Source organism: Notothenia rossii (assembly GCF_949606895.1).
Source record: "Notothenia rossii genome assembly, chromosome: 8".
Taxonomy (NCBI): domain Eukaryota; kingdom Metazoa; phylum Chordata; class Actinopteri; order Perciformes; family Nototheniidae; genus Notothenia; species Notothenia rossii.
The window spans coordinates 5097407-5109689 of record NC_136906.1 but is presented as its reverse complement, the minus strand read 5'-3'; the positions used below and the strand labels follow the sequence as shown (position 1 = coordinate 5109689).

The following is a 12283-nucleotide window of genomic DNA, read 5'->3' as shown; positions in this document are numbered from 1 at the left end:
ACTACCTCAGTATGAATACATCCAGTTGACAAAAGGTAAAACATCTGAAGAAGTGGGTGTATTGTATGCAGGCATATGTATCTGATTGAGTGCAATAACATTTAATAATAATACATTTAATATCTAAGCGCTTTTTCCGTTGCTCAAAAGACACTTTAAAGTGGTGATAAGAAGGAAATCAAATAAATATAAAAAGTGTAATTAAAACAGCATCACAACATTATTCACACATTAAAAGCCCGTCTGAAGAAGTGAGTTTTGTTTTGGTGTATCCTGACGTACCTCTGGGCAGGCGGACGTTAAGCTCACTTCGTGCCACCTGAGCTTGAAGAGGGAAGTCAGCGAGCCGCGACGGGCTGCCACGATCGGGTCTGAACGGAGAGTTTAGGTCGAGACCAGATTCCCCTTCAGCGGTCTTTGAAGAACCCTGGCTGACGTCTCTGGTCAGAGGCCTCACCAGGCTCACAGCGAAAGAAGAAGACCACTGAGAGGATGAGGAGGAGGAGGAGGAGGAAGAGGAGGTCTTCTGCGATGAGATGGGGAGGATATGATCAGAATCCGTTGTGAGAGGAGAGCTGCTCTTCTGGAAGAGGGACAGAGATGAGTTTCCTAATCAGCATTACATTACATATCAACAACTGATACTTTAGCCGCAGTGTGCTGGTGTAATAATAATAATCATATAATATCAAAGATAACTTCTGGTACTAGTAATGTCATTATAAGGCCAAATGCTCACAATAGCTGTCTCTCATGATTTGGTGCTGTAAACATAACAAAGACTAGCGGGCTAACTAGCTAACAGCGGCAATCGCTATTTGCGTAAAATTCACAACAGCAGTGTACGGTTAAAAATGAAACCACCACGTTGAATTACACACACTACGCAAGAAAGTAAATAGTGGTGAGTTTCCTAATCAGCATAAAACCCACTAAACTTGAACTGTGGTATCCTTGTGTTATAAATCACAATACATTAAATATAACTTGTGGCACTACTTTTGTCCTTATAAGGCCAAATAATGCTCACATTCGCAGTCTCTTATGATCGGTACAGCAAAGGATAACACAAAGACTAGCGGGCTAGCTAGTTAGCTTACAGCGGTAAACGTTATTTGTGTAAAGTTCACAGCAGGCATGTGCGATTAAAAATGACACTACCATGTTGAAATACGCACACTACACAAGAAAGTAAATAGTGTACACAGTGTACTACATGAAAGCGTGGTAACAGAAGTATCTGAGTTGAGGAACAGGACATTTCTTGCCTTGCGCAGCGACTGTACATGCTAGGCTAAGCTAACTGGTTGTAGCTTTGTATTTATCGTACAGATATGATAGTAGTTTTAGTCTACTAAATCTAGGCAAGAAGACAAATAGCCTTAATGTCAATAAATGTCCAAATATTCCTTTACTTTGCTGTAGAAAGAAAGCTATCTTTCACTTTAAGTTAATATACATTCTATCCATAACAGACAACACATGTTACGTTGAGGAATAAAATATAATATAGTTTTAGTTTTAACACCTACATTCCTCGCACAGGTGTTTTCACTCGTTTCCTGATTAGCTCTCGTCTGAACCTGATGGACGTGTCTAATCAATAATGCAATTAAAAACACCTGTGAGCAGAGATCTGTGGCTTATACAATCAATATACATATACATAAACAGAACTGAACATCTTAAGGCCCGGACACACCAAGCTGACACCAAAGAACTGACACAGACGGACCCCCGGCTGTTGTGTCGCCTCTCGTCTCTGCGTCCTGGCCATGTGTTAGGGGTGGGCGGATCGAGGGGTGGGCGGATCGATCCCAAAATATCAATATTTCCGATAATACGTTACGTTTCAAAATATCGATACTAGAGCCAATAGGATTGATACTTTTATACTTTTTCTTCCGTCTCCTCTACTCGTCCATTTCTTCAAAAAACGATGTGCAGACGAACACAAGTATATGCGCTCTTCTCTTCTCCTCTCCTCGAGGCTCGCGCAGCACGCTCCCTGCTTGAACGCCGATTATCAAGCCGACTGACAGCAGCCAGCAGGGCAGCAGCAGCCAGCGACTCGCGAGTGCAACACACACACGCGCATGATGGCTGAGAGAAAGAGGAGCGTTGTGTGGAGCAATTTCACAACTGGCAATTAAAATGTAGCTGTGATGTGTGCAAGAAGACAGTTCGCTACTCTGGCCACTTTGGATTGTTATTTTTCATGTTTGCACTTTAAATTTGCAAAAGTAAAACGTCTATTTGGCTATAAAAACTGTCCTGTCTTTATTCATGAAAATGAATTCAGATTTAGTCTATTTATGATGCTTTCAGCTCAAAAATCATGTCATGCAGCTCTCCCCTATATGAATGTACATAAAACGCTTTTCATTTAAAAAAGTATCGGTATCGGCGATACTGGCCCTGAAATACTTGGTATCGGATCGAATCCAGATGTTGTGGTATCGCCCACCCCTACCACTTGTCGCACTGGAACACACCGCAAACACTTCAGCCGACGGGCAAGAAGCACGTACGAACTGCGCATGCGTGACTGGCAATAACTCTCCTTACCAGCAGGCGGCGGTAGTGTGTATTCGTCATTCAAAAGAGGCAACAACCGGAAGACAGACTGCGTGATAACCGAGAGAAGAAGAACAGACTGGGTGATATAAACAAACAACAAATAGCATGTGCGTACCATTTTCACTCTACAGCGAGAAGCTCATGGGGCTTTCCCCAACCTGTGTCGAGAGCTGGAGTTCAATTCAATCTCACATGTGCCTTCTTAATAGTTTTGTTTGGTCCCTCACTTCCGTTTTGCTTCTCATGCACTGATTCGCTAAGCTGAACAGCCAATCAGAGTGATTTCTTTGCCGACTGCCCACCGATTCGAAATATTGAATCGGCGGGTTTTCGGCCGGAAAGGCGTCGGCACGGCTGAAAAGACACAACGGTGCGGGAAACACCAATCTGAGTAGGGCGTGTCGACGCTCATCGTCGTCCTGACGCCCATCGACGGCCAAAATCGGCTTGGTGTGTCCGGGCCTTAAAATAAGGTAAGACGATTCACAGAAAATGAGCTTTAATCACAATTAATTAATACTGTAGCAGGAAAATATCCCAAACATGATGTGGTTTCAGATTTAATATCTTAAGCTTTGGATTGTTGTTCATCCATGGACTCTGGGAAATAGGAGTGTGTCCATATTCCCCAGTTTAATAATCTCGTAAGCTTTTGAAAAGGTTTGATAAAGAGCAGGCAACATGGGATCCTTTTTCATGGTCCCTTTATTTGCCATTTCAATCTGGGCGACAGAGGAATGACCCCTTGGGAAATTATGATGGAAATGTTTCATGACATTTAATTGAAGACCTACAACTTTGAATAGCTCATTATTATTTTTAATGTCGATTCATCTGCCAAAGGTTTTTTAATTAAAGGAGCGATATGATGCTTTGGGGGTTTTCCCTTACCTAAAGTGTGTAATCTGCTATTGTCTAGCGCTCCAACACATTGTACGTGATAGGCTAAGGGGCGGGACATCTCTAAGCGGTTGACCAATCACAAGAAAGCCGGCCAGCTAACCAATCAGAGCAGACTGGGCTCTGGTGTCAGACAGAGGGTGAAAAGAGGTACTGCAGCACAGGCTGTATGAGAACAATAAAGAGCTTTTTGAACATTAAATCATGGAGACATGTCACAGAGGTACTACATACTGATATGAACCTAACCATGAGCAGAATAGGACCCCTTTAATCCTTCAGGCTATACAAAATGACCATCACAATTTTCTAGAGGTTGTTTTCCAATGTACAGTTGCAAGGAAAAGTATGTGAACCCTTTGGAACTTCCTGGATTTCTGCATAAATTGGTCACTAAATGTGTTCTGATCTTCATCTAAGTCACAACAATAGACAAACACAGTCTGCTTAAGCTAAAACCACACAAACAATGATATGTTTTTATGTTTTTATTGAACACACCATGTAAACATTCACAGTGCAGGGTGGAAAAAGTATGTGAACCGTTGGATTTAATAACTGGTTGACCCTCCTTTGGCAGCAATAACCTCAACCAAACGTTTCCTATAGTTGCATATCAGACCTGCACAACGGTCAGGAGGACTTTTGGACCATTCCTCTTTACAAAACTGTTTCAGTTCAGCAATATTCTTGGGATGTCTGGTGTGAATGGCTCTCTTGAGGTCAGGCCACAGCATCTCAATTGGGTTGAGGTCAGGACTCTGACTGGGCCACTCCAGAAGGCCTATTTTCTTCTGTTGAAGCCATTCTGTTGTTGATTCACTTCTGTGCTTTGGGTCGTTGTCCTGTTGCATCACCCATCTTCTGTTGAGCTTCAGTTGGTGGACAGATGGCCTTAAGTTCTCCAGCTAAATGTCTTGATCAACTTGAGAATTCATTTTTCCGTGGATGATGGCAATCTGTCCAGGCCCTGAGGCAGCAAAGCAGCCCCAAACCATGATGCTCCCTCCACCATACTTCACAGTTGGGATGAGGTTTTGATGTTGGTGTGCTGTGCCTTTTTCTCTCCACACATAGCGTTGTGTGTTCCTTCAAAACAACTCAACTTTGGTTTCATCTGTCCACAGAATATTTTGCTAGTAGTGCTGTGGAACATCCAGGTGCTCTTTTGCAAACTTCAAACGTGCAGCAATGTTTTTTCTGGACAGCAGTGGCTTCCTCCATTTTATGACCAACTTATCCAGAAATCCAGGTAATTCCAAAGGGTTCACTTGCAACTGTATATTTCTGTTAAAATCTATTTGCCTGAAAAAGGGTTTATCACACATGGCTGCAGATTCATTTCTGTCTATCAACGAATCAACAAACAATCTATAGGGTAAGTCTATCAGTAGTACAGTACAATTAATTATATACAGTTTGGTTCATGCATTTCTCCAGAATTAAAGAAACCTTGAAACTACGAACGCAATGACATTTAAAAGACGATCCGTTCTGTATGTGTGTCACATCACAGCTCAGGGAGAAGGTGCGACAGTGACGCATATGCACCAGAAACTAATTCAGGAGAGAGAGAACAAACGTACGTTTTCTTCCATCAACAGAATGCAATAATTCATCCGAGGATGAAACATAAGCTGCCAGGCTCCCTTGTTTCTATGGAAACTATCAAGTCAATAGCCCAGTTGCTCTGGCACGCGTCCCCACAGTGATTTCTTTTTTTTCTTCTGGGTGTTAAGACACAGTATCTACAGTAAGGCTCAAAGCTGTTAGACAACATGTCTCTGAAGCGTTCCAGGACACAAAATGTCTGTCGAGCACCAGCTGAGGATTGTCTCATGTCTGAGCGTGAAGTCTATCCACAGACACTGGCAGGAAAGAGAGCGTTTCAGGAAAGTAGCTCAGTAGGTTATGATCTGGTGTCGTATAGCTGCGGAGCTTTGTGGGAGGAACAAGTTCTTCTACTCATAGCTTTCTCCTCTCTGAGATAAGCAGACATTCAGACTGGCAACAATAGACCTCGCTGGAGTGACAGGGACACAAGATAAAGCCGAGTAAAGCTGGAGAACTTGTGAATAAATACACATGCGCTCACCTGGAAACCAGCATTCAACGTTTTCTTTTCATAACAAGTTTTTGTTACAGGCTGAAATAAGGTCTGTGGTTAACGCAAGCTGAAGAGATTTCATGTTTTTTCTACGACATGAAAAACGTCCGTAAATACCCCACTGTTAAATTACTGAAGCGTCTACGTGTCCTGTTCGTAGCGAGTGTCTAAATGAGAGTACTTAATGTGATTTTGTCAAACATTATCCGCCTTTAGCTTGTGATGACGTGAAGTCATGTGACCGTGATGTACAGGCAGTTCCTTTATAACCTAATGTTAGATTTTTACTTCTGGAGACTGGATCTACACTTGAACTGTTATAAAAGTGGTGTTAACATGTGGAGATTATCCTGTTGAACATAAACGTGCATTTGCCACAGATCATAATTTCTGCAATATTCCAAAATGCAATGGAATTAGGGCTGAACGATATACCGTGTCATGGCGATAACCGCGATATTCACATCGCAGGGACGTGCAATCTTTTTTTTTTTTTTTTAGGGCGTTCGATATTAAGTAGGTAAATTAACTCAAACACGTCATGTTACAATTATTTTGCTGCTTGCTACAAAAGGAAAACTTGCGCGGCTCTCATGTCAGGGGCACTTGAGTGAGTGACATGCAGACTCAGAGCCTGCATGCACAGCAAACAACTATTTCAGATGCCTTTGCCGGTGTTACACCATATGAGAAAGGTTCAAAACGGCATAAAGGAGCTGGTGTATAGCGGTTCTTAATTTTATTTTTATAATGTTGTTTAAAAGATGTCCACTACTTTGCTGCTATTTGCACAAAAAAGGTTTTAATTGTGGAATAAAAAGTTAAATTACCTATTTGGTCACGTGTGTTAATTCCCTAATGTGATTCAACTATAGGAAGCTTCACTTCCTATAGTTTAATGTAATACGTTTAATCTCTTGGATCCCTTCTAGACACCACTCTTCTTCCTTCACAGATGAACCCCCTTATTTGAGGGTAAGCAACCTGCATTATCGTGACATGTAAGATCATGACTTAAGGTATGATGAGTCAACCAGTTAAGATCCAGACGTCCTTGACTAAAATCCTTCATCCGGTTAAATATAGTTAAAAAAACTGCAAGGGCAAAAGAATATCGTTTTTTTCAATATCGTGCAGCCCTAAATGGAATATTCCCGATGTCTTAAAAGGAGCCCTTGCGATGCTAAATTCCAGGTTGAAGTACATCATACATACGTCCTCCATGTACCACTTCATTATGTCATTTTTCTTGAACATTATCTGCCTTTAGCTTAGCGGTGGTGAAGTCATGTGACCGTGATTGCCTAATGTTAGCTTTTTACTTATGGAGATTGCATTGTTTTACACGTATAAAAGTGGTGTTAATATGTGGAGAGAATCCTGCCTAACAACATTTTTGTTGGCCACAAATCTTATTTTCTGCAATAATCCAAAATCCAATGAAAGAATCCTATTGGGTTTTTGTAGAGGGAGCCCTTGCAATGATAACTTTTGGGTCAGCGTACAAAAAGACATCATTCATGTACCACTTGATTAACAACAACAAACAGCCTCTCCTCACCTTCTTGAGGGTGGTGCGGGTGCCCTGCATGTAGCTGCGATGCATCTCCAACACCTTCTGCGGCCGGCTGCGGATCCACGCGCTGAGCGTCTCGATGGGGGATCCGTTCACGCACCACTCAGTCACCCCAAACTGCCTCAGGTGGGCCCGGGCGTGGCTGGCCAGAGCCTTTCGGTTCTCAAAGTAGAAGCCACACAGCTCGCAACTGGGATCTGAGAAACACAGGGTAAATGGAGGACGTTTATATCGGGATTTTTCTGTCTTTTTGAGGGTTCATTATCTGGCCCAGGGTCAATACATGTTGCCAACCGGGGCATGGGGATCGAACCATCTTTCCTTCTACTGGTTGGAAACCTTTTTTTTTTTTTAAAGAAGGTTTTGAAATGAGTAAAATGACCCAGAAGAATCTAATTGGGAAGCTATAATAAGAGATGATGAGTTGAGTTGTAATGTGATTATCTCCTTTAGCATACACTGGATCATACTTTAACAAAGGAAAGGAGATAATGCCGTCCCACATTTCCTAGCAGCAAGATTTTAAGCGACACACCATTCCTTCAATTACCTTTTTAATTGTATTTAAAATATTGTTCTTAGGAGGTGGGATCATGTATTGGCCAGGAAATCTGACTTAAATTATACAGCATTGAGTCTTTCATTGTACTCAATGTGTTATAAATTAAGTTACAGTCAAAACTAGACAAGTAAAATGTGCATTAGAATGTTCTCAGCACCATGGTTGACCCCCACGCAATTCAACACAATATAATAAAAACCTCCGTACAACTCACCCTGGTGTCCGTGTTTGTCCGGGGAGGGTTTTCTTTTGTATGAGAAATCATGCGTCAGAGGTGAGAAAGTTTTTAGTGAATGGGTGGTCTCCACTGATTGGCCCTCCTCAGAAAGAGGTCTTTTCCCCAGTGGAGACACCCTGAAGAACTTCCCTGCAGGAGGGGTAGCAGATGCAGACCCCAGACCCTGCTTGTGGAGCCTCGACCCCCCCGACTGCAGCAAACTCAGTGGAGATTTACGGTATTTAGACAACTGGTATCCAGAAACGCCCAAACCCTCTGAACTGCCGATGTTATCCCACAAAGGGCTGCTGGCTCCTGGAGTCGACTCCTTCTTCACTCCCTGGTCCGATCGAGAGGATGTTCCCCCCCCTTGTTTGTGCATGACCTCCCTCAGGGTGTCGATGGGCGAGCCGTTGACCGACCACTCGGTGATTCCCATCTGACGCAGGTGGGATCGGGCGTGGCTGCTGAGGCCTTTACGGTTCTCAAAGTATTCCCCGCAGAACTCACAGCGGATATCCCTCGTAGGCTCCACCTCGTGGGACATGGCTGTGGAAAGAGCAGAGGGAGACTCAGTGGAGAGAAACGTGGTTATTATAATCTAAATCAGTGTTTTTTCAGAGGTGGAAGAAGTACTCAGGTCTTGTACTTGAGTAAAAGTAGAAGTACTCAGATCTTGTACTTGAGTAAAAGTAGAAGTACTCTGATCTTGTACTTGAGTAAAAGTAGAAGTACTCAAATCCTGTACTTGAGTAAAAGTAGAAGTACTCAGATCTTGTACTTGAGTAAAAGTAGAAGTACTCAGATCTTGTATTTGAGTTAAAGTAGAAGTACTCAGATCTTGTACTTGAGTAAAAGTAGAAGTACTCAGATCTTGTATTTGAGTTAAAGTAGAAGTACTCAGATCTTGTACTTGAGTAAAAGTAGAAGTACTCAGATCTTGTATTTGAGTTAAAGTAGAAGTACTCAGGTCTTGTACTTCAGTAAAAGTAGAAGTACTCAGATCTTGTACTTCAGTAAAAGTAGAAGTACTCAGATATTGTACTTAAGTGAAAGTAGAAGTACTCAGATCTTGTTCTTGAGTAAAAGTAGAAGTACTCAGATTTGTACTTGAGTAAAAGTAGAAGTACTCAGATCTTGTACTTGAGTAAAAGTAGAAGTACCAGAGTGTAGGAATACTCTGTTACAGTAAAAGTCCTGCATTCAAAATGTTCCTCAAGTAAAAGTAGAAAAGTATTCTCATCAAAATATAGTGAAAGTATTGACAGTAAAAGTAGTCGTTGTGCAGATTGGTCCATTTCAGAATAATATATATGATATGTTTTATAATGATTGATCATGAAAGTGTTCTCAAAGCTGGTAAAGGTGCAGCTAGTTTGAATGACTTTGTATACTGCAGGGTAGCTGGTGGATTTACTCCAGGTGGAACTGAAGTCTGATTTAAGTGTTACTAATTGTGGCAGGAAGCTAGCTTGGGGAGCTCTCAGACCCCTTTCTGGTTGTTCTTTGTTTACTCAGGCGAACAAAATAGTCTGTGTTCTAGTTTTGAAGAGACAGGTGTTTGGTTTGAAGAGGACGTTTAAGCTTGCTGGGGACCATAGCACTGTTGGGTAGCTTTTCCCCACACACGGCTCACCAATGGCTAATTATTTGCAGCAACAACATAGCAATTTTTTGTACCTATTAAGTTTAACTGGCCAATTTCCCATGGCACACCTGGCGATCTCTCACAGCACAGTGGTTGAAAATCACTGATACAATACAGCTTTATTTATAAAGCACTTTAAAACCTCCAGACCAAAGTGCTGTACAGTCAAATAAACACACAAAACATTAAACAAATCACACAGCTCAGCTCACACACCTTAAACAAGTACAAGCAAAAACAATAGACGATTTAAAAGCAATAAAAGCAACAATCTACAAGATGTCAATACGCTAAGGGGAAGAGGTGGGTTTTCAGAAGTGATCTAAATGACATTAACATAATAATATATATTACCCAGGTTGAGGGGGAACACGCTGTCGGAGCTGCTCCAGCTGCAGTTCAGAGCGTCACCGGAGAATCCTGACGTCCTTCCAACAGATCCAGGAGCTGTGACCTCCATCTGCACCGGCTCGGGCTTCAGATTCAGGATCAGCCCGCTGGAAGAAGAGGTGGGGGGAGTGGAGCTGGATTTAGACTGAAGAGGACTGGCAGGGCGGGCGAAGGCGAAGGGCAGACGGCTTAGGAGGGAGGAGGAAGGAGACGAGGAGGAGGTAGGCAAGGGGGAACGAGGGGGTCCCGGAGAGGAGTGAGGGGGAGTTTTGAGAGGTTTCAGAGGAAGAGCACAAGGCAGGCCTCGTCTCGTGATGACTTCCCTCAGGGTGTCGATGGGCGAGCCGTTGACCGACCACTCGGTGATTCCCATCTGACGCAGGTGGGATCGGGCGTGGCTGCTGAGGCCTTTACGGTTCTCAAAGTATTCCCCGCAGAACTCACAGCCTATTTCCTTCAGAGGTTCGCCTAGAGGATTAGAGATGAGAAATGGGTTCAACAGAGAAAGCAAACAGCAGAGATGTTAAAGTACACACATCCTTTATTCAAGTAGAAGTACAGATACTCGTGTTTAAAAATACTCTGGTGAAAGTAGAAGTACTGACTAAACTTCTTTACTCAAGTCAAAGTAAAGAGGCTTTGAAATGTCCTTCAGTAAAAAGTACCCATAACTAGCAGCTGTTTTAAAGAGTACCTGACCTCCCTTTATATTAATAGAACAATAATGTCATTGTTAGCTAATGAATGTTTCCATGGTGACCAACGGCAACATGACAACGTTTCCATTGGTCCCTCTTCTTTAGAGAAGACCAGGAAATGATGGATACACGGATCGTGTTCAAATCAATAGGCACGCAATGACTCTAAAGAATAATGATCACGCCACCAAACACACATTCAAACTAAAGGAACCAGCCTGTTTGGAAAATGAGAGAAGTAGAAAGTACAGGTATCTGTGTTCAACATGTAAGAAGTAGAAAGTACAGGTATTTGAGTTCAACATGTAAGAAGTAGAAAGTACAGGTATTTGTGTTCAACATGTAAGAAGTAGAAAGTACAGGTATTTGTGTTCAACATGTGAGAAGTAGAAAGTACAGGTATTTGAGTTCAACATGTAAGAAGTAGAAAGTACAGGTATTTGAGTTCAACATGTAAGAAGTAGAAAGTACAGGTATTTGACTTCTTACATTTTGAACCCAAAGTAAAAGGTCGTCAGAAAAATAAGTAGTGGAGTAAAGTACTGATACCAGAACAATGCGCTTAAGTACAGTAACAAAGTATTTGTACTCCACTACTTCCCACCTCAACAGTGTCATAATCTTAGTTTCATTTTCTGTTTCATTTTCTTAACACACTCTCTTTCTTCTTGCACTATATCTATTTGATTTGTATTTACTTGCACTATTTGATCTGTTCTATGTCCTCTATATATGTTGCACTGTTGGAGGAGCCTGTGATCTTAGTGTTTCATTGACACATCTACACTGTAGCTAATGACAATAAAGCCTGGAAATCTTGAAATTGAAATCTTGAAATCTTTGTGTTGTGTCTGGTTTCAAGGTTCTAGTAGGCGGTGAACCCAAACACGGAAACCAAAGGAAAGAAGGTATAAATAACCGAAAGCAAGCTTTACAAAACTCATAACAAAAAGCTGGTAACCACAAAACTGAGGAAGAAGGAAATCAAAACAAGGAAAAGCAGACAAAACTAAACATGGGTAGCAAATCCACAGGGGAACATGAGGAATAATCAGGGGACGAATAAAGACAGACTGATCACATCAGGTAACAAAGACGGGAAACACTAACAACAAACCGAGAGAGAAAACAGGCTCACATCAACAACACACAGCTGGAGAACGTAGGCAACAACACAAGTGCTGTGTCTCAATTGGGTTACTTCAAACTGCTTTGCGTGCACTGTGGATTCATTTCATCCGTGTAGTGTTGTCTTAAATCAAACACCAAAAACAACAATAGCCAACTAGCTACACGGCTAACAGCTAGCAACATTATTGTTTGCAGTAGAAAATCATTACAGATGGTTGAATTAACCCAATAAAATGTATGGTGCCTTATTTTCCCAGCAGTATAGCCTACAGGTGTAACGGAGTTAAAAATGTCTAGGCCTATAAATAATTATTAGTTTATAAATTACAATTTTGCGTGTTAAACCGGCTATTTAAGTTTATGAAAGTGATGTATGTTGTTAAGTTTCAATTTGGGTATATTATTAACCCGTTTTTGTTAAGTTTCCACCATAAGAAATTGTATTTTTGAGTGATATTTACCCTGTGGTTTTGG

General features: G+C 41.8%; 1 protein-coding gene across 2 annotated transcripts in view; it reads right to left on the bottom strand.

Annotated features, from left to right (window-relative positions):
* Positions 1 to 12283, bottom strand: part of wizb (WIZ zinc finger b) — a 43210-nt gene that overhangs the window by 8048 nt on the left and 22879 nt on the right. Inside the window, exons 12-15 of one of the 2 annotated variants that reach the window (XM_079644355.1) lie at positions 9945 to 10448; positions 7940 to 8491; positions 7149 to 7360; positions 283 to 526 (exon numbers count right to left, since the gene is read on the bottom strand). In XM_079644355.1, the coding sequence (XP_079500481.1) occupies positions 283 to 526; positions 7149 to 7360; positions 7940 to 8491; positions 9945 to 10448 (1512 nt within the window). Of the gene's footprint in view, positions 1 to 282; positions 584 to 7148; positions 7361 to 7939; positions 8492 to 9944; positions 10449 to 12283 lie in introns of both variants that reach the window. The other variant, XM_079644354.1, reaches the window with a different exon arrangement.